The following is a 26,096-nucleotide window of genomic DNA, read 5'->3' on the forward strand; positions in this document are numbered from 1 at the left end:
TGGATCCATCCTTAGTTTCACTCCAGGTCCAAACAAATCAATTAAGAAAGTGCTACACGAGCCTTAAAAATGACGATTTTGGGCCTTTCTGTTGAAACACCAAAACGTCGAATAAAGCTTATTTACACCCCAGATCCAGCAAAAACGGACAGTTTGATAATTGAAATGTACCGTTTGGGTCTTTTTGGAAATCTGCCATTACGTGGATTCATCCTACGTTTCACTCGAGGTCCGAATGAATCAAATAAGAAAAACCTACATGAGCCACTTAAAATGTCGATTTTTGACCCTTCTTTTGAAATACCACCACGTGGATTAAGGCTTATATATACTTCAGATACAGGACATTCTGTCCAGTTTGAGACTTGAAATGTACAGTTTGGGTCTTTTTGAAATTCCGCCATCACGTGGATCCATCCTAAGTTTCTCTCCAGGTCCAAACGAATAAAATAATAAAGTGCTACATGTGCCACTGAAAATGACTATTTTGGGCCCTTCTATTGAAATGCCACCACGTAGATTAAAACTTATTTACACTCAAGATCCAGCAAAAACGGCCAGATTGAGACTTGAGATGCACAGTTTGGATCGTTTTGGAAATCTGCCATCACGTGGATCCATCCTAAGTTTCACTCCAGGTCCAAAAGAATCAAATAAGAAAGTGCTACATGAGCCACCGAAAATGACGATTTTGGGCCCTTCTGTTGAAATACCCCAACGTAGATTAAAGCTAATTTACAATCCAGATCCAGCACAACCGGCCAGTTTGAGACTTGAAATGTGCAATTTGACTCTTTTTTGTAATCCGCCATCGTGGATTTATCCTAAGTTTCACTCGAGGTCCGAAAAAATCGAATAAAGAAAAGCTACATGAGCCACTGAAAATGACGATTTTGGGCCCTTCTGTTGAAATACCACCACGTAGATTAAAGCTTATTTATTGCCCAGATCCAGCAAATCCGGCCAGTTTGAGACTTGAAATGTACAGTTTGGGTCTTTTTGGAATTCCTCCATCACGTGGATCCATTCTAATATTCACTCCAGGTCCAAACAAATTAATTAAGAATGTGCTACATGAGCCACTGAAAATGACTATTTTGGGCCCTTCTATTGAAATTCCAACACGTAGATTAAAACTTCTATTTGATAAAACATCTATTTGATAAACATCTATTTGATAAACCAACGCTAATAACCACCATCAATTCTCTGGTTTTCAGCAAAATCTTTTATTGTTCATCAGTTTGGGCCAGTACAATAAAGAAAAACATTGCTCGACTTCAGAAAGTGAAAAACTTTGCGGCTAGGGTTGCCACCGGAACAAGGAAATTTGATCACATCACCCCTACGTTAAAGCAACTCTATTGGTTGCCGGTTGCTTGGCAGCTTGAAGTCAGAGACGCTGTAATGGCTTATAAATGTTGCACGGACAAGCCTCAGCGTATCTGCGCAGCAAATGTATTGTTAGAGCTGACGTCCATTCTATCAATACAAGACACAGAAACAAGTTGGATGTCCCGCTATTCAAAACAGCTACCGGCCAGCAGTCATTTGTATTCAGAGCTACTCGGCTTTTGAACGAACTACCTCGGACCCTAACAGATGTTAATAGTTTGAGTATTTTTAAGGATGCTATAAAACATTTTTAATATTTTTATTGTAATTTACCCTGAAAAACCATTTTTGGAGAGATAAACAAAATCTTATCTTATATCTATCTAACTTATTTACACTCCAGATCCAGCATAACCGGCAAGTTTGAGACTTGAAATGTGCAATTTGACTCTTTTCTGTAATCCGCCATCACGTGGATTTATCCTAAGTTTCACTCGAGGTCCGAAAAAATCAAATAAAGAAAAGCTACATGAGCCACTGAAAATGACGATTTTGGGCCCTTCTGTTGAAATACCACCACGTAGATTAAAGCTTATTTATTGCCCAGATCCAGCAAATCCGGCAAGTTTGAGATTTGAAATGTACAGTTTGTGTCTTTTTTTAAAATCCGCCATCACGTTGATTTATTCTAATATTCACTGGAGGAGAAAACGAATCAAATGAGAAAGTGCTACATAATCCACTGAAAATGACGATTTTGAGCGCTTCTGTTGAAATACCACCACGTAGATTAAAGCTTATTTACACTAAAGATCAAGCAAAACCGGCCTCTTCGAGACTTGAAATGTACCGTTTGGGTCTTTTTTGAAATAGTGTAACTTAGGATGGATCCACGTAATGGCGGAATTCCAAAAACACCCAAACTGTACATTTCAAGTCTCAAACTATCACGTGGATCCAACCTAAGTTTCACTCCAGGTCCAAATAAATCAAATAAGAAAGTGCTACATGAGCCCCTGAAAATGAGATTTTGGCCCCTTAATCTAAGTACCACTACTTAGATTAAGGGTTATTTACACTGCAGATCCAGCAAAAAGGGCCAGTTTGTGACTACAAATGTACAGTTTGGGACTTTTTGGATATCCGCCATCACGTGGATTTTTCCTTAGTTTCACTCCAGGTGCAAACGAATCAAATAAGAAAGTGCTACATGAGCCACTGAAAATGACAATTTTTGACGATCTGTTGAAATACCGCCACGTAGTAGAGTGCATTAAAGCTTATTTACACCTCAGATCCAGCAAAAACGGCGAGCTTGAAATGTACAGTTTGAATCTTTTTGGAAATCCGCCATCACGTGGATGCATCCTAATTTTCTCTCCAGGTTCAAAAGAATCACATAAGAAAGTGAAACTTGAGCCACTAAAAATGACGGTTTTAGGCCCTTTTTACTTGTGAATGTAATGAAACGAGTATGGTTATGGAAAGTGATATGCAAATTTTCACTCGGTCAGTCGGTCGGTCGATGGGCTGTTAACTTTAATTTATGAATAATAATTTATGCATTAAGTTATGGGCTGTTAAATTTAATTTATGAATAATAATTTATGCATTAAATTATAAATTAATTTTCCTTGGTTTTGAAGACCAAACCCCTAAACGCTTGACAACTTCGGCGTACTGATCATTTGGGCTGAAAATTAGCATATAGATTTCTTTGTGTTGTTGTTAGCCCGCAAACCGATACCGTAGGTTCAAAAATTAATGGGTTTGTATGTATAAAAGCTTCTTCGAATGGCTCGATTTATAGCTCTTTAGAATTTCACATGACAAATAGAAGAAATAATCTTAGAGAAAATATGAAAATCTTCGAAGCACTGAACTGATATTCCGTGTTTTGATGGAATTTTTAGATTTTCCAGGCACGAACTGTGGACTGCGACTGTGTTGGGTATTAAAAGGTTGATTTCAGGACAATTGTATGAATAAAGTCCAATTTTAGCAGTCTCTGAATGTTTTATAGTTCCAAGCGTATTGTGTGATAATCGATAGTCATGATACGTAAATAATTTATCGTAAAAAAGCTCGCCAAACTGACGAATTTTGTTGCCTTTTAATAATATACTGTATAGTACTTGATTTGCATCTCTAATAGATTCATAAAAAAGGAGAAAGAAAAAAAAGACGTCGTATAAAATTGTAAAAAAGATTGTCGTAAAAAAAAAGAAACTTTTTGTTTCACACTTATGAGGTTTGAACCGGCGACTCCTAACATCAACTATGGTTTTGAAGACCAAACCCCTAACCGCTTGACAACTTCGGCATACTGATCATTTGGGCTGAAAATTAGCATATAGGTTTCTTTGTGTTGTTGTTAGCACGCTGACCGATACCGTAGGTTCAAAGTTTAATGGCTTGTATGTATAAAAGCTTCTTCGAATGGCTCGATTTATAGCTCTTAAAAATTTCACATGACAAATAGAAGAAATAATCTTAGAGAAAATATGAAAATCTTCGAAGCACTGAACTGATATTCCGTGTTTTGATGGAATTTTTAGCATTTATTTCTCCTTTATCGAATATATCTTGCATTATTTCAAACAATAGACCTTCCCTGCATTACACTTCAGTGCTTATGAACAGTAGCCAGAACGAGGTTGGGGTGGATATTTTCATACATTTCTTGTAATTCTGTCCACCCTAACTTCGACTCGTGCCAATGTCCGTTGGAATGCAGGGAAGGCCCATTCAACGTCAACCCTTGTCATAAGAGTTGAGGTTCCCTTTAACACCGTGCCTCATTACATAACCAAGAATGCAGCTCTCACAAACTTTTGAATTGCAGGAGGCAAGAGTACCATCATTGGCAATTATGGCCCTGCCTGGAAGTTTCAACGCAAACTCTTCACTACAGCTTTGCGCCAGTACCTCTCTGACATTCCTCTCATTGAAAGGCGGGTCTCGGCGCAGGCAGAGAAACTAGTGCAGTTCATGGAAGAACAAGCTGGAAAACCTTTTGATCCCGCAGATTGCTTGATGCGTAGCGTTGCCAATGATATTTGCGGAATCACGTATGGAGCGGAAAGCGACACAACCAATGCAGATTTGGACAGGCTTTTAAAGCTGAATGCAGACTTTGTAGCTAACGATGATCTAACCCTTGTTATCTTGTTAGATTTTCTCACATGGGCACGTTATCTGTTCAAAAAGGCCTACGATCGCAATATCCAGCCGTTTAATGAAATACATGATATCAATCGCAAAATCTTCACTCAGCGAGAAAACAAATTCGATCCAGTCGAGCCTGTGCAAGATTTAATCTCAGGTCTCCTTCGTGCCAAACATGAAGCCCAAAGCGACAGTGATGAGGGAAGAGCCGTCCACCTTTCGGATGACCATAAGATAGTTGGAAAACGAAGCCCCCTCCTTGGACGATCGCCCCAACCTCCCCCTCATTCAAGCAACGATCACAGAAGTTCTACGGCTTGGAAACACGGTGCCCAATGCAGTGCCCCATGTCACGATGACTGATACAACGCTGTGTGGTTACCGTATCCCTAAAGATACGATTGTGTTTGCCGACACACAGTCCATTCATCTCGATCCCGAATGCTGGGAAAACCCCGCTGAGTTCAACCCTTACCGTCATATCCGCGACGACGGCAGCCTGATCATCAACCAAGCCAACTTCTATCCATTTGGAGCAGGACGCCGAGTCTGCGCCGGTGAAGCCCTGGCTAAAGTTGAGCTATTTTTGTTTGTCTCGTGGATGCTTCAAAAGTTTACTTTTGTAGGTGAAGAGGGTCACCCATCCAGATCGATGGGCGCTGTCATCCAGTTCCCTTCTGCTTACAAGATACGTGCTATCAAACGAGAATAAAGTGACAGAAACGTTGCTTCGTCCAAGTGAATATTTTAAACTTAGTAAACGAATCCAGAAATGACAGTAGTTTTGTAATAAAGTAGGTAAAACAATACGGGTGGCTCAATAGAATTGTTGAACATGTCCAGAGATGTCTCACTTCTACAAGGCATAGGAAGGTGATTAAAACAGGACCAAGCCTTCATAGATTACAATGATGAGCTGAGCATTCGTATTTTTGCGAGCGAACTTTTTTGTTGTCTGCATGTTGGCTCGATTTGAAGCCGCTCTTCTCGTGGAGGAATAAAACTAGCTGCCACTTTTTAAGCACTCCCTGACAAGCGTAATTTCGCCTTTCATTGATTGTTTTACGGCAAAAAATATGTTTTTAAATAACATTAATTCTGGGCTTCCTGACATCACATTCAGGTACAGGAAGGTTCATATAAAATCAAAATAAAAGGGCTTATACGGGACTAATAAAGAATGTACATAGTTTCGTTTAATTAATTGGTGCTTTAAGGTGGCTTCAGCCACAGATATAGACAGCTGTTTTTGTTTAAACAGTGTAAGAAGATTTATATGCAAGTCGTTGTTTTGCAATTGGTTGTTTGAATGAATGGGCTAAGATATGTGTTTACTTATTAGCAACGACAATGACACTTGGCAACTTAATGCTTGCATGCAGTGTTTGTTGTATTCACCAGCACAGCAAAGGTCAGTATCAGCAGGGTCGGATCCTGGGGGGGGGGGGGGGGGGTGGATTGGGTGGCTAGCCACCCCCTTGATCCACCAGAAAACTGAAAACAAACACATTAAAATAGAATATTAAGGAGAATGGCAGCGTTTGGTTAAATCTTCAAAGTCAGCGCGGGCCTCAAAAGCCCCCCCGGTCTGAATAGGGTTAAACAAGATAGTCTGAATCAAAAATATTGGTAAAAAGCCACCCCTCTTTGAAACATCCTGGATCTGCCCCTGATCAGTAGCAGTGCGGCGTAAAATAAAAGCAGGGTTGACGGTGTATAAGAGTTAGTCAATCGGGACAGAAAAATGTGTCCGTTGCCCTTATTAACGGGTTCCATAATAAGTGGGTTAATTTTTTGAGACAATATATCAGCTTTATGTCGGGACAAACACATTTGTCTGTTATATCGGGGTGTCCGTATTAAGCGTGTGTCCGTAGAGCGTAGAGCGGGGTTCCACTGTATTATTTTGTAAACGTATTTTGCATAATCTCAATGTTTTCGTCGTAGTTTTTTAGGTAACCCTATTCGCACATGCCACGTGACCACTATTTTTTTACTTTCCATGACAACATTTTTTTTCCTTTTGTTTACAAAATTCGTCCTTTAGATATATTAACTGTACACTCCAAATAGAAACTCACAACTCTAATTACACTTTTTTTTCATTTTAGAAGAAACATTTTTGTAAGAACGCTGAGATTTCCCCCAAACATAAAAATGTATGGGCCAAAATAAGAACATCTTCTGCCTTAGCCAATTTTTACGCCTTCTTATAATTTTACGCGTTCTTATAATTAATATTTAATTTATAATAAATTATAAAGTGTAGTAATGATAACAGGACTAAAATGGACAATCCCCTGTATATTGAAAACTGAAACAGAGAAAGTGTCCTGACGCTTTTGACGAAAGGAAGCCTCTCTAATGATATAGTCATACAACTTTAACAAGCTTAAGCAAGGGTTAATTAAACGCCTTATTGAGGTCGTTATTAATACTATCAAACTAAGTATGTGCTGGAAACTATTTAAATGACTACGACTTGTGAACGATGTGACCTGAATATATTAACGGGCCCTGCCTTGCACCACAGCTGGCGACAAGCCGAAAAATGGGTGGCATAAAAAGAGGTTGTACAATTTTGAGAAAAGGCAAATTATACATTAAGATGTTTCATAACATTCAAAAAATATTGTTCTGTGTAACCAAACATCACATCACGCGTGTGTTTGAGCAACTTGATTGACAATATGGTACATGTAGTTAATGTGGCATGGAAATGTATTCAATTATGTCAAAAAAAATACTTAATAGAACTTAACGTCGGCATATTGTTGTGAATCTCAATTACGTGCTGGTCGAGTAAAGATCTTGAATCCATCGAAACCTTTTGGATGAGACCATGATCAACGCTCGTTCGACCGTGTTTTAGTAACAATGCTATCTTAAACTGGTAAGTAAATATATTTAAATGTAATAAAACGTTGATGAAACGTGATGGGACAAAACGATTCTCTTTACTAACGCAAAATTGCCACCTGCAAAAGAATATTAGCCTGCGTTTTCTTTTTAGTTTCTTCTTCTTCTTCTTCTTCTTCTTCTTCTTCTTCTTCTTCTTCTTCTTCTTCTTCTTTTCCCTTTTTTGAGTATCAGCAACCAAGCGTTTTATTTATCTCGAAAGAAAGCAACGTTTTTCTCAAATTCAGTCTAACAGTTAAAAAAAAAACACAAGATGTTGCAAGGCAGGCGAAAAATGCCCGTTTACATCAAGAAAGGCAAAGTTTATTAAACATTCATTTCAACCAAGCCAACCAGTCTCACTGACTATATTCTCTTTGGTTCATAAGAACCTTTATTTTAAAAGGAACGTCGAGGCTGCAATAAGGTCAAAATTTAGGAATATCCTAAGAACGTGCTCACAGCTGAAATTTACTTGAGAACGATTTTTTTCTATTTGTTGTGTGGAAATGTATGTACTAAATGAATAATTATTCAAATCCTGACCCGTTACCAACATTGTCATCACTCATTGGTGACGTGAACATGTACATATCGGTTATAGGAATAATTTTACTGCACTACTCCTTTCTTATTTTTTTAGAAATAGAAACATTTTAAAAACATTTTAAGCTTAAATCTTCGAAAAATTTAAGAACGTTCAGCCTGGGCCGAAAGTTTAGACGTCCTTATATAAAAAAAGTGTGTAATGGACTCGGTATTTCAGATGTGTATTATAAGAAAATTCACAAATATAATAAGTTTTAATGTGTTTTAAAGTGATATTACAGAGCAAGTCCAATAATTTCATCAGAAATATAATAATGTATTAGACTTTTTTTGTGATCCCAGCAGGATTCTTTAGTAATAATGGCGTTGTGTTCGTGACTGCCGCCTTTGCGTTGCCCTTTTCTTCTTATTGGAAAGCGTCTGTAATAACATGCTAAATAATCATTTATTAATACCCTTAATGCATGTTATTAACAGAGGAGCTAATTTATCCACAAGCCTTTCTTTGGAAGCACAAACTTGTAAATTAAAAAAAAAAATGAACAAAAATGCAAAAAGTATCCTCGTGAAAACAGAATAAACGTGCCTGAAGTTACAAAAAATCGAGTGAACGAATGGGTGAATTTTAGGTATCTGGCGTAGTTATGCATAAAGCCTTTTAGGCTAGAACTGTCAAGTTATAAAGAAAAAACGATCGAGATGTAGATAAGATAGTCATTATCATAACGTCTGAAACAGGTGGCAAAAGCCAAAATGAAGGCAGCGGCACGAAATAGCAAAGATATCAGCGAACGAAATCACCTGTTGTTATAATTGGACCCCGAGTTTAGTGATAAATTTGTAGTTTCACAAGAATGTTTTTTGAAAACCTTGATAATCTAAGAGGAAACTTCAAAGAGACTTTGAGGTTCGAAGGAAAAAACTGTGTGTCATTACGTCTTGTGTTAGGACCAAACTGAAAATAAACACTTAATTGTATTAATTTTTCATCACTAAATTTTTCTATGGCTGCCTAAAAGTTGGAAGAAAATGAATTTATTCCTTGAAAATTTTAAGATTTTGCCACATTTTGTGCTTTGCAATTTTGCGTTGTGATAGCCTTCTTTGAGCCAATTTAATTTCTGTATGCACAAAGCATTTTGTTATTGACTCTCAATACGTACATAAATAGAAAACAAAGTAACTGTGTTGCGGTTTAAGATGCACGTGATGATCACGTGGAAGTCCAAGGTTAACGTTATTGTTCCCTTGGGAATTTGGAGAGTTCTGTTGCCCTACGGAGTAACGCAGTGTTGAGATATTTTCAGTTGTATTGCGTGAATAAATTATAGTACGATAAGAGATTTGCGTTATCAGGTTATGTAATGTTTTGATTTCTCGTGATTTTGATGTAGACAATAGAACCATGTAATCAGTCATCGCTGTCTAGGTATTAGGGTGTGTCGCGCGTCAGTGATAAGAGAAAGCCAAGCTAACTATTGTTCATTCTATCAGAGAGCGAAATCGGGTGTGATCAGGAAAATACTATCAGAGAAATAAATTGTGAAGTTTGCGGAAACTAGCCGTGTACTTATTGGCATTCGCAACAGCAGTTCGAGGGCCGTCAGGCGATTCAAACAAACAAACAAACAAGAGTAAAACAGTTTTCTCCAGTAAGCATTTGTACTGAATCATTTTGACAGATTTAGTGAGTCATTTCTTTGATCGCTAAAGCAAAAGCCTTGCGCTTTTAGTTAAGCCGTTTACTTTCTTTTAGTGATAAATTAGAAATTTCAAATCTTGAATCTTCTTATCTCTGCAGAAATGGCGATCCCGCAGTAAAGGGTGACCAGATAAAAATGCTTCTCTTGCTATTCTTTCTCATGTGGAACGACAACGAAGGTGCACGCAACGAAAGTAAGACACAATTTTTGTCATACCCATTTTTGGAAGACACATTTTTTGCCACACTACACTCAGTGTGTGGCATACCGGGTTAATCGTTTTAGTTAATTCATGGCAACGGGCGTTAATTTTTAAGGGGGAAGATGCGGGTGGTAATTTTATGAAGAAAAAAAGCAAGAAATTTAATAATGTACCACACAAGCCTTTTCGTTGTTTAAGGACGTTCGCGCTAATTGTTTATGCGCACCCCTACTGCGCACGTAATTCATGTCGCACCATGTCGCATTCAAGTCGCACCGAACACCATGCCACGCCATGGTGGTCGGTGACCCCTACTTTTTTCTTAACGGATCACTTTTGTTAATTAATATCTACGTTTTTCGAGAAAATAAAAAAAATCTATCGAGTGGAAGTTTGATTTTTTTGTCACACTGACGGTTTAAATTCCAATTTTTGAGCTTTCGATTCCTTTTTGCCGTACGACAGTTTTAAATGTGTTTTACCAGGGTTAAGTTTTACAAAAAGATGGTATAACTAGGAATTATTTACGCAACAGACGCACTTCTACAAAATGTGACTAATATCGTTATCCTCCGTTCACTCATCTTCGATATTTTTAACTATAAACTCTGTAAACCATGCTGAATTACGTGCGCCAATTTTTCGAAATCAGGGTAGTTTTCCGCACGCTTTTTCTCTGAAACGAAGTCGGTGACCCCAACTTTTTTTTTTTTTGCATTTCTGACACAAGTAACTCATCATCTGACCGCAGCAAAAAATTAAAAAAATCTATCGAGTAGAAAATTTTCGCGTGAACGTCCTTAAATCTGCAAGGTCAGTTACCATGAACGAGCAATAGCTTCTTGATTCTCCATAGTCTTTAACTCCATTCTTCCTGGTATTTTGTGGAGTTTGCAGGGTTGTGCAGAGGAGACAGAAAGCTTCCCCAGTGTCAATAAATATTGTTTGGTATATAAATAATCGAAAGTCGTTCCTTGTTGTGGTGGTTACGTGTCTGTTTGTGACGTCATATCACAGAAAATCCCTGATTTTAAAATTTGCAAAAAGTTCAGAAAATCTACAAAGTTTATTTTTAAAAGTCGAGATATATAAAGTTACTAAAACTATAAAAAATAGAGGACGAAAATATTATGGAAACCAAAAAATATCACATTGTAAACAGACTGTTAAAACACAGTGCATTCTAAAATATTTTAAACTTGATGTCACGTTAGCGACAAATTGACACGTTTCAAATTTTCAGAAAAATTCTACAAAAAGTCAGGAAGTTTGGTCATTATATATATATTGCCAGAATACTAAAAATGTCTTCAGGCAATGTTTCCGTTGCGTTATCCCATGGATAATTATCCGTTAATACATGTATGTAACTAACTACAACTTAATTAGGTCATTTCTCTGCTTTGTATTGCATTGCGCATCCCGTACGGCGCACAATTTCACACGTGATTAGCGGGCGCACATAAAGAAAATGGCGGCTTTTTCGAAACGGCTTGGCTCGCAAGAGAGATAAATCGTCGCTTTCTCGTAAACGAGTACCGGGACTTATCCTTTTTATCTATTTTTTCTGAGTCTAACAATCACCTTCTTTTTATAAAATGAATATGAAAAAAATTCTATTGCTTAAAAAAAAAAAAAATCAACGGAAATGTGAACTAAGCCAGTACTCTTGATAATAAAATTGCTGATCGTAAATAATAAACATGACATAATGTAAGGAATTACAAGGTATATTCAAGGACTTTAATTTATGCTCCTAATTGAATACCGGGACCCCTCTTTTTGTTCTTGGGATGATGTAGGTAAAGTTTGAGCGGAAATCTATTGTCATTTCTATTTCGTTGGAATGACCTTAAGTCCAATTAATTTCTACGAATTCCAGGACAGACATGATAATTCCTTCATAAGTGTAACGGCACCCGCGTGCCTCGTTTTCATTTCGTAGAATTTTATGTATTTCCTTTTTTACCGCATTTACGTCACAATGATTTTCCGCTAGCTACCACGTGACTTTAGCTTAAATATCGCGAGCACATGTAAAAAACCCATAAGGCTCACAGAAATTCGACGGGAACCACCAGTTATTGCTGTACAACTCAGAACCTACTAGAGCGTTCGCCTCAACACGTCCTACCATACAGGATCGCTGTAACAGTTGGCACAATAAACCTGAGCCTTGTGGAACCTGTGAGTCTTTAGTCTTTAAGTTTCACGGATCTCTCCGCCACCAGAGCTGACGCCGCTACAATAAGTATCTTCATTAGCCTGACTGTGAATAACAGGGAATTAGCCTAAACCTAATTAGAAGTACAGACATGGAAGTCGCGAAAGTCAATTGAGAAGTGTTTTGAAGTATGAAGAGTGATACATAGTTATGATAGAATGGTATGGTATTTGTTCATCGTTTGAAAATGGTTTTGAATTAAACTAGCCTGCGTAGCTGGCGGTTTTGGTGGGGTTTAAACGTTCCTATAAATCTATCGCCTTGTTGCCGACTCAAATATTGAGTACTGAAGGATATTATTCGGAGTATTGTGATACTTTATTACCGAAGGCTCGTTCATAAGAATGAATTCTATGTGCTCTTTTCATATAGAACGTTAATTTCGATCGAACTGAGCTTCACTATAAGTTAATTCACAAAGAGAATTTATACATATACTTTTTCCCTTAACAGAATGTGGTCCAGAGAATGTAAATTACACTGAGGGAGGGCTGACAAGTCCTGGATATCCCCAACACTATCCAAAGGAAATGGACTGCAACTATTCGGTGCGCATTCCAAAAAAATGGAAAATTACAATTGTGTTAAACTATTTTAAACTTGAGGATCCTGACACAGATGGATCATGCAGGTAAATGGTGCTTACTTTTTTTTTCTCTTGGGAACTCTCGCGGGTTTTGAAGGTAAAAAAAAATGCTTCTTTTTTCCGAGGTGAGCAACTTTTACGATATGGCGCCATATTACTGGTCATTATTATATCTCCGAGAAAAAAAGAAGGAAAGTCCTAACAGGGAGTGGCACGGCTATTCGAAACTCGTTGGTACGTTTCTTGAATGCAATAGAAAATGCAAATGAACAGGTAGAGAAATTATCCCACATAATTTGTTCTTCTTCTTCTTCTTCTTCTTCTTCTTCTTCTTCTTCTTCTTCTTCTTCTTCTCCTCATGCGAATTAAGGAATGGCTCTTGTGCTCATGTGACGTTTTGGTCATTTCTTTGTGATTTGTTCCTTTTTTCAAAACTTTGCTTCTTTTAGTTTGTTTATATTGGAAATGAAACTTTCCAATGATTGGGTTGGGTTGTAATTGAAACAAAAGAAATAAATTTGTAAATCCCCAATTAGTTCTTCATACTTGGTAATTACAGCCATTCGCAGAAATCAAAATTGGTCAATCATTATACCTGCAAGTTCTCGTAAATTTGGTTTGAAATTTATATCAATAAATTGGGTGTGGTACGTCACGTGACCAAGCAGGGATGACCTTTAAACCAAAAACTGAAACATTTCGTACAAACACTTTACCTTATGCAAGTTTCTAAGCGAAAGCTTGAATAACGTTTAGATTAGAACACCCCCTCCAAAATTTAGCCTGACCCATTCCCTAATTCACCTGAGTTCTTCTTCTTCTTCTTCTTCTTCTTTTTCTTCTTTTATATATTTTTGTATTTTTTCCTTCAAGTCTCTTCGCTGTAACTGTATATTAACCGACCTAAATCATGAAGATGTTTGCATCATAATCGTTTGTATTGAGTTACTACTAAAATGATATGAGAAAGACTTCGTGGTAAATTCTGTACAATCATCGTTTTCTAGTTTAATAGTACGTAAAACATCAGTGCAAAAACCTTTTTTCTTTTCAGCTATGACTACTTGAAGATCGTCCATAAGATCAACCAGAAAACAAGCCTGTTGGCTTTGCTATGTGGAGAAAAGACCAGAAAACGCTACGACGCATCGACAGAAGGAGGAGTTTTAGTGTTTACGTTCCACACCGACAAGAAAAATCAAGAAAAAGGATTTGATATAACTTTCGAATTCATTTCAGTAACCGGTAAGTAGGACCGTTAGAGTCAGGTAGAGTTAATACAGCGAATTTACTACTTGTAAATGCTTGTACAGCAAACACTTTACACGTTTTACCGACAGTCATAATCAGGCGAAACTACTCTGGCCAGATGTTTAATAAAGTTTAGGAAAAAAAACAGCAATATATTTTAATTTCAAGAAATATAAGTCTAAATAATTGATTTGACTGCTACAGCCCCTCTAGTTTCCAAATGCTTCCCATATTCACTAAAAAAATATGGAGCAGAATATTTTAGGCTCGCAAAAGAAATTCTGCATTTCCTGTATTGTGGATAAATAATGGCTTTACCAACTCATCAATACTAAGCCACCCCTAAACAGCTGTTCAGCACAATTGGTAACTTTGCAATTTTTTTGCTTATGGTCAAATCATATGTCTAGATTTCTGTTTTTTTTTTGTCTGTTTCTAGTTTTATGATCAGCAGTTACACTGATGCTAAGAGCTTATCGTGCTTTATGTCTAATTTACTTTTTATAGAGCATGGTTGGGACGGGATCAGAAACTGTAGTTCTCTTGTTGATAACACACTCAAAAGTACTGGATATCCTTACAACAGATACCCAAACAATTGGCACTGTGAATGGGAAGTTCCTATTCCACAAAACATGACGATGAACATTTCCTTTACTGTTTTTGAATTGGAGTACGAGTCCTCATGTAGGTAAGTAACTCATTCAATTTCCTATTGACTTCCTAAGGGACCATTCATTTTCTATTAGGTAGGCGGGACTAGTGGGAAATGTTTTTGGAAGGGGGTGGGGTGAGTATGCTAAAAGAAATGAACAACCTGTAAATTGTGGTATGTTAATTTCTGGAATATTCACCAAATTTTCTACTGTAACTCAAAATTCCATTTGTATGTCATAAAATTTGATAACCCATAAAATTGGGTAAAAAAAAAAAAGATTTCAACAAGGCACCATTTTTTTTAGCAATATTTAGCTTTCTTTTCAAGATCTTTAAGGTTTTGTATTTTCTATTTTTATCCATTTCTAAAGATGGTGATTCAAGATAAATAAGGTTTGGAATATAATGACTTTATTTTGGGGTCTTCCTACAGGCTACCTGTGAACTGGAAGAGTTAACATTTTCACCACTGTCACAGAAAAAAAAACTTGAAAAAGGGCAATAACAACCTGCATCCCAAACCATCCCAAGAATTATACCCACAGTCATTGACAAAAGTGTTGACCCATTGTCAATTTACGCCCTTTTTTATTGTTATATGGACCAATTTAATCCTTTTGCCCCACCTTTCCAACACCCCTTCCCCCAACCAATGTGTAGTTTGTTTCTAGGAGTCCTTTGCTACCATTTTACAACATTGGATGGGGGGGAGGAGGTATTGTAGCAGACAGTCATGAAATTTAAAAACTAGTGGTAAATTTGTCATAAAAATCGCAGAGCGAAGTCAATGTGTCAACTACTTTTGTCAAAGATTGCAGTCCTCATTCTAACAAATAAGTAATTACACAAACAAGATATAAAATAAATAAAATTAAATAAGTAATTAAATAAATATCATAAAATAATTCTACGGCTCGAATATTACACCTTTCAGTCTAAAATTTGACATGAAGTATCTCTGAAAGACTCTTTTAAGAGTTAAAATAACCCTACATTTTTGTTTTTGATTAAAATCTTTTAAGAGCTGAGAAATTTGCAATTATGTGCAACGTGCCCATACATTGATCTCGTGCTCACTTGTTTAAATTGTTTGTTATAAGTGTGACCAAAAGTCCCGCTTACTTTCATTTTTATTTTATTGTTGTTTGGTTTGAGGGAGTAAAGAGTCGATAATACGGAAGCACTGGGCAATTTTTTGTTTAGTTTGCGAAAACATTTGTCAACAGTTCCGTGAGAAAAGCGGTCACTCTAAAACGCAGACCGTGAAGACTGCAGACAGCAGACAGTGCAGACCGCGTAGAAATGTGGATCGCAGGACTTGACTGGGACGAGCTTTGCCCAGGAGAGTTGATCCACAGGTCTCGAGAATGGTTCTGCCAGTTGGAAGAATTGCCCGTGATCAAAGTTCCCAGATGTTTACGATTTGGCCCAGAACAAGTTGCGCTCTCAGAGACTTTGCATACATTTGTAGATGCGTCGCAAGATGCTTATGGTGCTGTTGTCTATTCAAGAGTTGTCTATGAGAGTGGATCGGTATCGACACGCTTAGTCGCAGCCAAGTCAAAAGTTGCTCCACTGACGACAACAAGTATTCCTCGTTTAGAACTGTTGGCGGCAGTCCTGGGACTAAGGCTTACTGAGTCTACTTCCAGAGTTTTCAGTGGTGCACTAGGTCAAGCAGTCTTCTGGTCTGACAGTATGAACGTTCTGTGGTGGATTAGAGGAAGAAGTCGTAGATTTAAACCCTTCGTAGCAAATCGTGTGGGAGAAATTCAAAGTTTGACGAATCCAAAACAGTGGCGCTATGTCCCAACCCATGAGAATCCTGCTGACCTAATTACGAGAGGCATGAGAATATCCGACATGGCCAAGAAAGAAAAGTGGTGGAATGGTCCTGATTTCCTTCAAAACGAAGAACCACACTGGCCTGTCAATCGAATTGAAGCAGATCTGGTGACAGAGGAAAAAGAAATCAAGAAAAAGGCTCAAGACAGACAAGACAGCTCACAAGCAAGTGAAAGGAACGAAAACTGGACAATGGTTACAGTTCACGATGATGATCAGTTGTGGCGTCTCGACCCAAAACGCTTTTCAAGTTGGTCAAGGTTGATAAGAGTTCAAGCATGGGTTCGCCGTTTCATAGACAACTGTAGAAGTTGCAAGAGAGAAAGTGGATAATTAAAGTCGGAAGAAATTGAAGACGCTGCGATCCAGGTGATCAGGAGCGCACAAAGAAAGGCGTTTCCAGATGAGTATTTAGCACTTCAGAAACAAAGAGAGCTACCAAAGAAGAGCAAGTTACTCTGATTACAACCATGGCTTGACGAAGAGGGTCAAATGAGATGTGATGGACGCCTCAAGTATGCGGAATTCCTACCACATGACGCTCGCTTTCCGATAATTTTGCCCCGAAAGAACTGTGTGACGAAGTTGATCGTCAAACATTATCACGAGAAAGGGAATCACGCGGGAGGCACGAATCAAACGTTGGCGACCTTATCGACACGCTTTTGGATCATTTCCGGTCGAGAAGAAATTCGTGAATGGGAGAAGGAGTGTAACGAGTGTCAAAAAAGGAAAGCTAAAGCGGCAAAGCAAGTCATGGCTCCTCTTCCACAGATCAGACTTCGATCGTCCTTAAGAGCCTTTGCACAGACTGCCGTGGATTTTGGAGGACCATTCATCACCGTGCAGGGAAGAAGGACACGAAGACAAAAACGTTACCTTTGTTTGTTTACTTGTCTGGCATCCAGGGCAGTCCACCTGGAAATGGCCTTTGCGCTTGACACCGATTCGTTCCTGAATGCCTTCTACAGGATGGTTAACCGCAGAGGCCTCCCAAAAGAAATGCTATCTGATAACGGAGGCAACTTTGTTGGAGCTAACAAGGAGCTGAGCGATTTGGTCAAGGAGCTGGACCAAGAAAAGATTACTAAATCTACGGCAAATGAAGGTGTAAAATGGAAGTTCAACCCCCCACTTGCACCTCACTTTGGCGGCATTCACGAAAGTATGATCAAAGCAGCGAAACGAGCAATATATGCAATTCTGGGCAACGCAGATATCACCGACGAAGAGTTAGAGACAGCGTTTACTGGAGCGGAGGCACTCCTGAATTCAAGACCGTTGACGTACCAATCGGCTAATCCAGAAGATGACGTTCCACTCACACCAAACCACTTCCTATTCGTTCAGGTTGGTGGACAATTCGCCCCAGAATCAGTCGACGAGGTCTCATTCAACCCAAAGAAAAGGTGGCGAAGAGTGCAAGAATTAGTTAGACATTTCTGGCATCGTTGGCTTCGGGAATGGCTACCTAGTCTTAACGTCAGAAGAAAGTGGTTGACTACTGAGCGAGACCTTCAAGTCGGAGACGTATTATTAGTCATTTCTACTAATACACCGCGCGGTCATTGGCCCCTTGGCCGAATCACCGAAGTTTTCAAAGGAAAAGATGGGCACGTTCGAGTGGCAAAGGTTCAAGTTGGAAAGAATGAATTGACCAGACCAATCACAAAGTTGTGTCAACTGGAACTGTCATGAGACGTAAATACGTAAAGAGGAACTGACTTCAGAAGTGATTGCAGAAGTGATAACAGACAATGATGACGATGACGAGAATGAACTAAGAATTTTTTGGATTTAAATATATTTAATGCTGAACTGAAAGGAACACTCCCCTCGTTACCGACATTATCGTTGTATTAATATGCTATGGCATATCAATGAGGGGGAGAAATGGACACGAGAGAATTCATTAGTTTTAGTCATTATGTTGTGCGTAAAAATAGTTGTGTAGTATCTTTTGTCTCTTTTGTTTTTTCTACCCGCATAGTTCCGTTCGTTTCTTTGCTTTAGTTATTTATGTAAATTTAGGCCTTTTTTCGTTTTCAAGTTGCATGTTAAGTAGATTATTATTCTTTCGGGTTTCAACGTTGGTTTAAGCAATATCGTTAGGACATTTTTCGAGGACATAAGGACAACTTCGTTTTGGACGTTTATTTAGTGTTTTGAATTAATCAAGTGCATGGTAATCAGACATCGTGGAACGAACAATAAATGTTTCTTGTGAACAAAATCTACCCCAGTAAGGATTGTATTCAACAGCAGCGCGAATTACATGGGTCATGTGTTAAACGACTACTGGGCAAAGGGACCAGACCTCTTGAACAATCTTCTAGGGATCCTTATAAGGTTCCGAGAGAATGAAGTAGCCTTTATCGGTGCCGTCAGGAAGATGTACCATACTGTTAAAACGAAGACCGTAGAACAGCATACGCACCGCTTTCTCTGGCGAGACATGGATTGTTTCAGAGACCCTGATACCTATGTTATACAACGCGTCTCGTTTGAGGACAAACCATCAGGTACGATAGCAACTGTTGCAATGACAAAAACAGCTGAGATGGGAAGTAACGATTATCCCCAAGCCGCAAAGATCATAATCCATAACTCGTACATGGACGACATCATAGACTGTCAAAGACGAAAGCGAAGCGAATCGAGTTACCAGCGAGATCGAAAAGTTGCTAAATAAAGGCGGATTCAAGATTTAAGGTTGGTCGTTGTCAAACGACCCCATGACGTGTGAGAAATCCCTGTCACTCGATGAAATCGCTACGTCCACAGAAAAAGGTGTTGGGAGTTATCTAGAGTCCAATTAAAGACCAACTCCAATTCAAAGTCAACCTAACATTTTCCACAAAGATACCGGACGGAAAAAATCCTGCCCTGCAAGACGATAAAATGCCGACAAAACTAACCAAGAGAATGATATTGTCGCAAATCAATAAAGTATATGATCCAATGGGACTCGCCGCCCCCGTTACGGTTAGGGCCAAGATCCTGATGAGACAATTATGGACAAGTGAAGAGAAACTAGACTGGGACGACCCCATCCCCGAGAAATATATGCGTGAATGGATTACGTTTTTCTTGGACGTCAATTAATGGGAGCTGGTATTTTCTGGATGATATCTTCTCCTCATCCGCGCCAACCTTAACAAGGGTAAGCTCTAACGGGGTGCCGTGAAGTCTTTCAGCCTTTGCCTTATTGTTCGTTATAAAGCTCAAAGACGATGCATTGTCCCACATGACGTTGAAAAATCCTCTTGGAGTTCGGATTCTTTGCAGTTGGAGGAGGCACCTGTCTCCAGGAAGGCTGGTACATGCGTTCGATGGGGCTGGAGTGGGTGCGGCATTTGAAGGTGCAGAGCTGCTACTGACTTCGCTCTCGTGTAATGTTACATGATGTTTCTTCTTGCAGTTGCTTACGCCGCATTCCTTTGCTTTCTTGCAATTGCGTAACCGATGGCCATACCTCAAGCAGGACCAACACGCTCCTGGTCCTTCGAGCCGGATCCACGTGTACCGCTCTTGTGCTCATACAGTTAAACAACACTCCATAGCATTTTCCTGTGGTCCGCTTCTTTACTTCATCTCGTATCTTGAAGGGTCCAAACAAATCTACAGCGGTGTTGTGCCAAGGTGGAGATAGCTTAAGTCTCTCTAGGGGTAGGTTTCCCATTGCTTGCTCGCTCGGCTTAGCATCTAGTATCCTGCATGTCACACAATTGAACTTGATGGATTTTACCATGTTGTGTAATTAGCGTACAGTTTGCAATCGGGGCCTTATTGCAAACAAAGCATATTATTCACGAAAACATTGAATTGTTGCTATTTTAGCGCATAGTTTGTGACGATTATGTAAGATCCGTGTTTTTCACAACTAAGCTTGTTTACTTCAAGCCGCCACAATTTGCATGCAGTAGCGTCCTGCTAGTTTTGAAACGTGGACGGGTTAGCTGAGGATGAATATCGCCGGTTTCGGTCGCCCAAAAATGTGCAAGAAAATACTTTGCTTGCACGGTCAAAGCATAGTGGACAAGTGAGCCGTTGAGGTTTTGAGAATCGAGCTTGCCAAACAGCGCGCGAGAAAAAACCCTTTAAGTTTCTTTACTTTACCCGGGAAGTGTGTTTAAGGATTATGATGTTCACCGCGTGCAAAGTCTTGAAGAGAAGCTGGAGGACCTGGATGGTCTGTCTTTAAAATATTGGCTCACAAAATACAATCACTAAAAACTAGGTTGGGAATAAGAACGGTGGTCGATCGCTACGAGATGTTCAGGAATGTTTCTGAATTGCACTAGCACTGTTAACGTAAATTTTAGAGTGATTCTTAACCTGTGAAACAGAAGCTTGTCTTTTCAGTCGGTGTTTGTGTCAGTAATATTTAACCCTCGGACGTACAAGGGGGGGTGGATGCCACCCCCCCCCCATAAGGTTTTTTCCAAATTTTGAAAAAACGATTTACTCAACAATGCTGAAACTTTCAGTAGCTGTTCATTCATCCTTTGCGGAAATTTTGATATGTCAACCATGTGTCCATGGTGTTTGACGTTGCCATGGCAACGTCATAAATACAAGAAGGTCTTGCCAAAAATCGTCATTTTTACCATTTTTCTTAATTGTTTCCAGTTTTTTAAAAGATGTGTTTATTTTTACATTCCGTAAGCATTCTGGCTTGATTTTGCATCGATTTCCATTATTTTCTGACTTTCTAAGAAAATGTTGAAATCCAAGATGGCGGATCCAAGATGGCGGCTCTAATGACGTCACGTGGCGTCATATGACGTCACAGCCAATTAAAATTATGTCATCTTGTAGAGTAAGCTAAGGGCTTTCTTCTCAGTTCAAAATAATTTCGCTACGCCTTAATATAACGAAAACTCCGGGGAGGGGTGCCATCCACCCCCCCCCCCCCCCCTTGTACGATGGTGGGGTGTGAGTTAGCTTGTACGTCCGAGGGTTAAATCATAGGGTTTTCAAACCACACGCACCTGACCAAATTGGCGTATCCTAATTGGCTTGTCAATTCATGAATTAATAATGAGTTTGAGGAGGTATTTTCTAACTATATGTAGGCGGATGATCACGGAGAGTCAATAACAGTGAAATGATGTTTAAATGCAATTAAAAAAAAAATGATTGTCACTATCTTGTTTGTGCGGTTGCCCCTAGATAGATAGATAGATAGATAGATAGATAGATAGATAGATAGATGGATAGATAGATAGATAGACAGACAGATAGATAGATAGATAGATAGATAGATAGATAGATAGATAGATAGATAGATAGATAGATAGATAGATAGATAGATAGATAGATAGAGCACCATTCCTTTTCTTGACGTACAAGTGATTCTTGATAACGGCAAGATTAAAATTGATCTCTACACCAAACCCACGGACACACACCAATACTTGAATTGGACGAGCTGCCATCCACGCCACACCAAGGCTGCCATCCCATACAGCTTGGCACTCAGACTACGCCGCGTCTGCTCGGAGAATGCTTTCTTCGAAAAACGAGCGAACTTTTCAACATTTTACTTGACTGGGGTTACAAGCGTAAACACATCAAGCAGTCCATCGCAAAGACAAGACAAACAACAAGGCGGGAGGCGCTTTGCACTGACAGCAACACAAGTAACACAGAGAGGGTCCCACTAGTAGTCACCTATAATCCAGCGCTCGGTTACCTCAATAAGATCATTAAAGAATACCAACCTGTACTGCACGCTTCACAATTCACAAAAATGCAAGGAGGTTTTCAAGTTGCCAACAATGATTTCATTCCGCAAAGGAAGAAACCTCTCAGAATTACTTACCAGCAAACGATTACCAGTGGATCGTAACCATCATGCACAGCCACTCAATAACATCACAACACCAGACCCTTCAGCCAGTACATGCCCATTTTGCAGTCGCAGCTTTCAAACCAAGATGAATTTGAAAATTCATTTCACACTTGCACACAAGAAAACCCCACCTGACTTCAGCAATCAGCCCGGATTCTATCCCTGCCACACTGACAGGAGGTGTGCGTCGTGCAAAACTTACGGAAAGTTTGGGCACACCATCGAGAGCACAAATACCGGTGAAACTTTTCAAATACGCCAGCGTATTAATTGCCGAACAGCGAATGTGATTTACGTAATCACTTGCGTAAAATGCAAACAACAGTATGTAGGTGAAACCTCTAACTGTATAAGAACTCGTGCAAACCAACACCGTTCGGACATTACCACCGCTAACAAGAACATTCACTTACTTGGTCTTGAACACTTTCAACTGACTGTCGTCGAAAGGTTCAGAAGACACGATGTTGATACCAGGCGCGCGCGAGAAAGTTATTGGATTGAACGTATTAAACCCGCCATAAACGGCCAAACTTAATTTCACATTGTGTACACGCGCGCGCGAATGTCGGTTAAGTTTTGACTCGAAACGAGTTTTAAACGCGCGCGTGCAATTTCCGTTAGTATAAGATTAAACCTAATTGTAGTATTGCTCCTGAAGAAGGCCGTGAGGCTGAAACATTGAGCATTAAAAGCCCTGAAAATGACAACTGGAGTTGGAGATTATTGTATCATAAGTCAAAAATCTACAAATTCATTCAATACTCCAAGATCGCATAAGTGATCCTCCGATCCAAGAACCAGAAGAGCATTGTTTGAGGGACCTCTCACACGTCTACTAAAACTAGATAGATAGATAGATAGATAGATAGACAGATAGATAGATAGATAGATAGATAGATAGATAGATAGATAGATAGATAGATAGATAGATAGATAGATAGATAGATAGATAGATAAAAAATCAAACACGTTATGATTAATACACGACAAAAAATAACAAGGTAAAATGTGCTTTATTGGTGTATGCGTCACACGTATCTGTCTATTACAGCTGAGCAGACTCTCCACATTTAACAGTTTCATTATTATGTTTTTCACAGATATGACTATCTAATGATTAAGAATGATAAAGAACAGACAGTTAATAAGTACTGTGGCTACAAGACCGGACATAATGTCTATTTAACTGGAGACAAGGTATTGATAACATTCCACTCAGACGGAGATACCCAAAGAAGAGGATTTGTGATAAAATTCACCGCTGTTCCACAAGGTAAGAATTGACACAAATGGTATTATTTCTGGATTTCTAGTGACAAGACCAAAGCAAAATCAGTTTACGTCACTGATGACTTAAAACACTTACAAACAAAGTGATGTTTATTAATAGTAATTGGACCGAGTGGAGTACAATTCAGGGAGTAATCGGGCGAGTAATTTCCAATTCGTCCGAGCGCGCAGCTCGAGGTCGATTTGAAATTACGAGCACGATTATTCTCTGGATTGTACGACACAAGGTCCAATTACTAATTAATCGTAACAATAACAAAATTCGAGGTTAGATGTTGTAATTGGATACCTGTAATTGGACACATGATCGCGCGCCAATTACGCAACAAATTGGCGCGCGCAAAACCAATCAAAATCGAGAATTTTGTTATAGATACGATTATGCACTTTAAAGTGCTTATCTGGTCAACGTTGGGGGACCTAGAAACTAAGATTTGCAGGAAATAACTGGTATCTTTGAAATTTCTTTCAAATGCTAATTAAATTTCAACATCATTACACTAGTTCCACCCCAGATAATGCTAGATCCTGCAGTGCGAGGAGCTCCAGGTAAAGACATTTCGTGTTCAGTCACCGGAACTCCTCCTATATACACCGCATTGGTACTGATGCGAACCCATACAGTGCTGGTGAATACAACAGAAACTGCAACCAGTACGTTATATGAGGAAGGTAACTACACTTGTGTGGCCAGCAGCAAGTATGGAACTGACGTGAAAGAGTTTGTAGTAAAAGGTGAGAGAAGTTGCATAGTTTGAGACTAACCCGATACATAATTGAACGGAGTGATTTACATAATAACTTCTGTTAAATTTAGAGCCCGGACGCACTAGACTGACAAAATCTGTTTGGCTCTCGACAAATTTTCTCTCTACCAAAATTTGAATTTGGTAATCGTGGACGCACTTAAAAACATCAAATTATTTGATACAATTACCTTCGATAACTTTCTTTTCGCTGAAAAGAGTCGTATTTTCTGGCTGAAAATAGTTGCATTTTTCCGCTTATTTTTCAGAAGTGTTCCTCGTTTCCCGCTTTCTTCGCGTATTGAATGCTTGTAGTCTAGTCATGGCTTGCCGAGTTTTCGCTTTGATCGTGCAGCAGAAGTATCTGTATCTGTATCTGTAGTTGTATGGAGTCGATGGTCGATACAATCTTTGCCATCTTTCCTGTTCACAGCTCAGTTGCAGCGCAAAAAATTAAATTGAAAAACGCGATCAAATATACTTGTTTGACGTTTAAGGTAAAACAAAGAAATTCTTCATCTAGACGTTGGTTTCTTTATCTGCTCTTAGCTAGTATACATTGTGACAGTAGTGATTCTTCGATTCCTTCTTTGTTTTAGTTATATTTGAGAAGAAATATCAAACCATTAAGACATTCATCACATTCTAAACAGTGTTTTGAAATGAGTTGAAACACAGTCTCTTGCATTTGACAATATTCCACCAAAATTTGTGCATGACTACTTGAACTTTAGCTGGAAACAATTTTGTTTGGTGACACTTGTCATTATTCTCGATCTTGAATTTTTTTTCCTTGCAGCCATTTTTTGAGAGAGCTCCGTTTGTTTAAAGTTAATTTAGCGACTTATTTTTATGTTCGATTATTTTTAATTGGTTGTGTTGAATTTACTTCGCCGTGAAAAACTCCGCAAAGTCCAAGATGTCGGTCGCTTCCAGGATGGCGGCTGTCCAGAAATCGTGGCAAAATTTCAGAAGGCGAACCTCGATGCAAAGACAGTTAGAATGCCATACATTCTCCAAGATTAATTTTTGGAGCTTTTAAACTGTGGAGGGTGTTTACCTACATCCAGTAGAAAGTTGAAATTAAAGTTAAAAGGTTTAACATCATAAGGGTTGTTCTGTGTTTTGAGTACAAGTGGTTAACAGGCCACCTAAAGGCATCTAAAACTGAAACAAGAAAAACGCTTATCATAAGTCCATATTATTGAATGAGCCTTTTATAATTTTATTTTAAAAGGGTGCTGTCACGTGATAAAAAATGCACTTAAAAGTCCTGGATATCCAAACAACTACCCAAATAATACGGACTGTAGTTGTTCAGTTCCTATTCCACAGGGCAGCAGGGCGATGAATGTTTCCTTTAAAGAATTTCACCTTGAGAAAAGTGAATCTTGCAAGTAAGTATTGACTTAACAGTATTTCAATTGTGACATAGTTATAGGCAGAAAAACTATTGTCGTGTTAAAACAAGGTTGTCTTAAGCTTGCCTTGTCTTGTCTTGTCTTGTCTTGTCTTGTCTTGTCGGTCTTGGGGGGTGAGGGGAGAGGGCGGGGCGGGGGGGGGGTTGGATAAGGGGCTCTGTTTTCCTCTTCCCTCGCCATCCCATCACTCAGATTGGACAATCGCAGCGACGCACCTTTAATGTGATTGAAGGAGGACACACATGTGGAGATTTACCAAAATAAATTTAATTTCTGTCAACATAAATCTTCTGCATACACGTATGATGTTCTTCATTTTGATTCTATGTTCCCGAATTATGCGTTATGTCGCATGCGCTAA

At 38.9% G+C, this 26,096-nt stretch overlaps 1 protein-coding gene and 1 pseudogene across 1 annotated transcript in view; both read left to right on the forward strand.

Annotated features, from left to right (window-relative positions):
* The first annotated feature begins 1,407 nt into the window (after positions 1–1,407).
* LOC144636545 (cytochrome P450 2U1-like) lies at positions 1,408–5,286 on the forward strand (annotated as a pseudogene).
* A 2,010-nt stretch (positions 5,287–7,296) lies between these two features.
* Positions 7,297–26,096, forward strand: part of LOC144655945 (uncharacterized) — a 28,489-nt gene continuing 9,689 nt past the window's right edge. Inside the window, exons 1-8 of the mRNA XM_078516137.1 lie at positions 7,297–7,396; positions 9,752–9,846; positions 12,533–12,710; positions 13,720–13,910; positions 14,424–14,607; positions 23,379–23,551; positions 24,073–24,303; positions 25,552–25,711. Of these exons, the coding sequence (XP_078372263.1) occupies positions 9,789–9,846; positions 12,533–12,710; positions 13,720–13,910; positions 14,424–14,607; positions 23,379–23,551; positions 24,073–24,303; positions 25,552–25,711 (1,175 nt within the window). The 5' untranslated portion in view covers positions 7,297–7,396; positions 9,752–9,788. The remainder of the gene's footprint in view (positions 7,397–9,751; positions 9,847–12,532; positions 12,711–13,719; positions 13,911–14,423; positions 14,608–23,378; positions 23,552–24,072; positions 24,304–25,551; positions 25,712–26,096) is intronic.

The sequence above is a fragment of the Oculina patagonica genome, chromosome 1 (assembly GCF_052425735.1).
Source record: "Oculina patagonica isolate OP01 chromosome 1, crgOcupat, whole genome shotgun sequence".
NCBI classification, from domain to species: Eukaryota; Metazoa; Cnidaria; class Anthozoa; order Scleractinia; family Oculinidae; genus Oculina; species Oculina patagonica.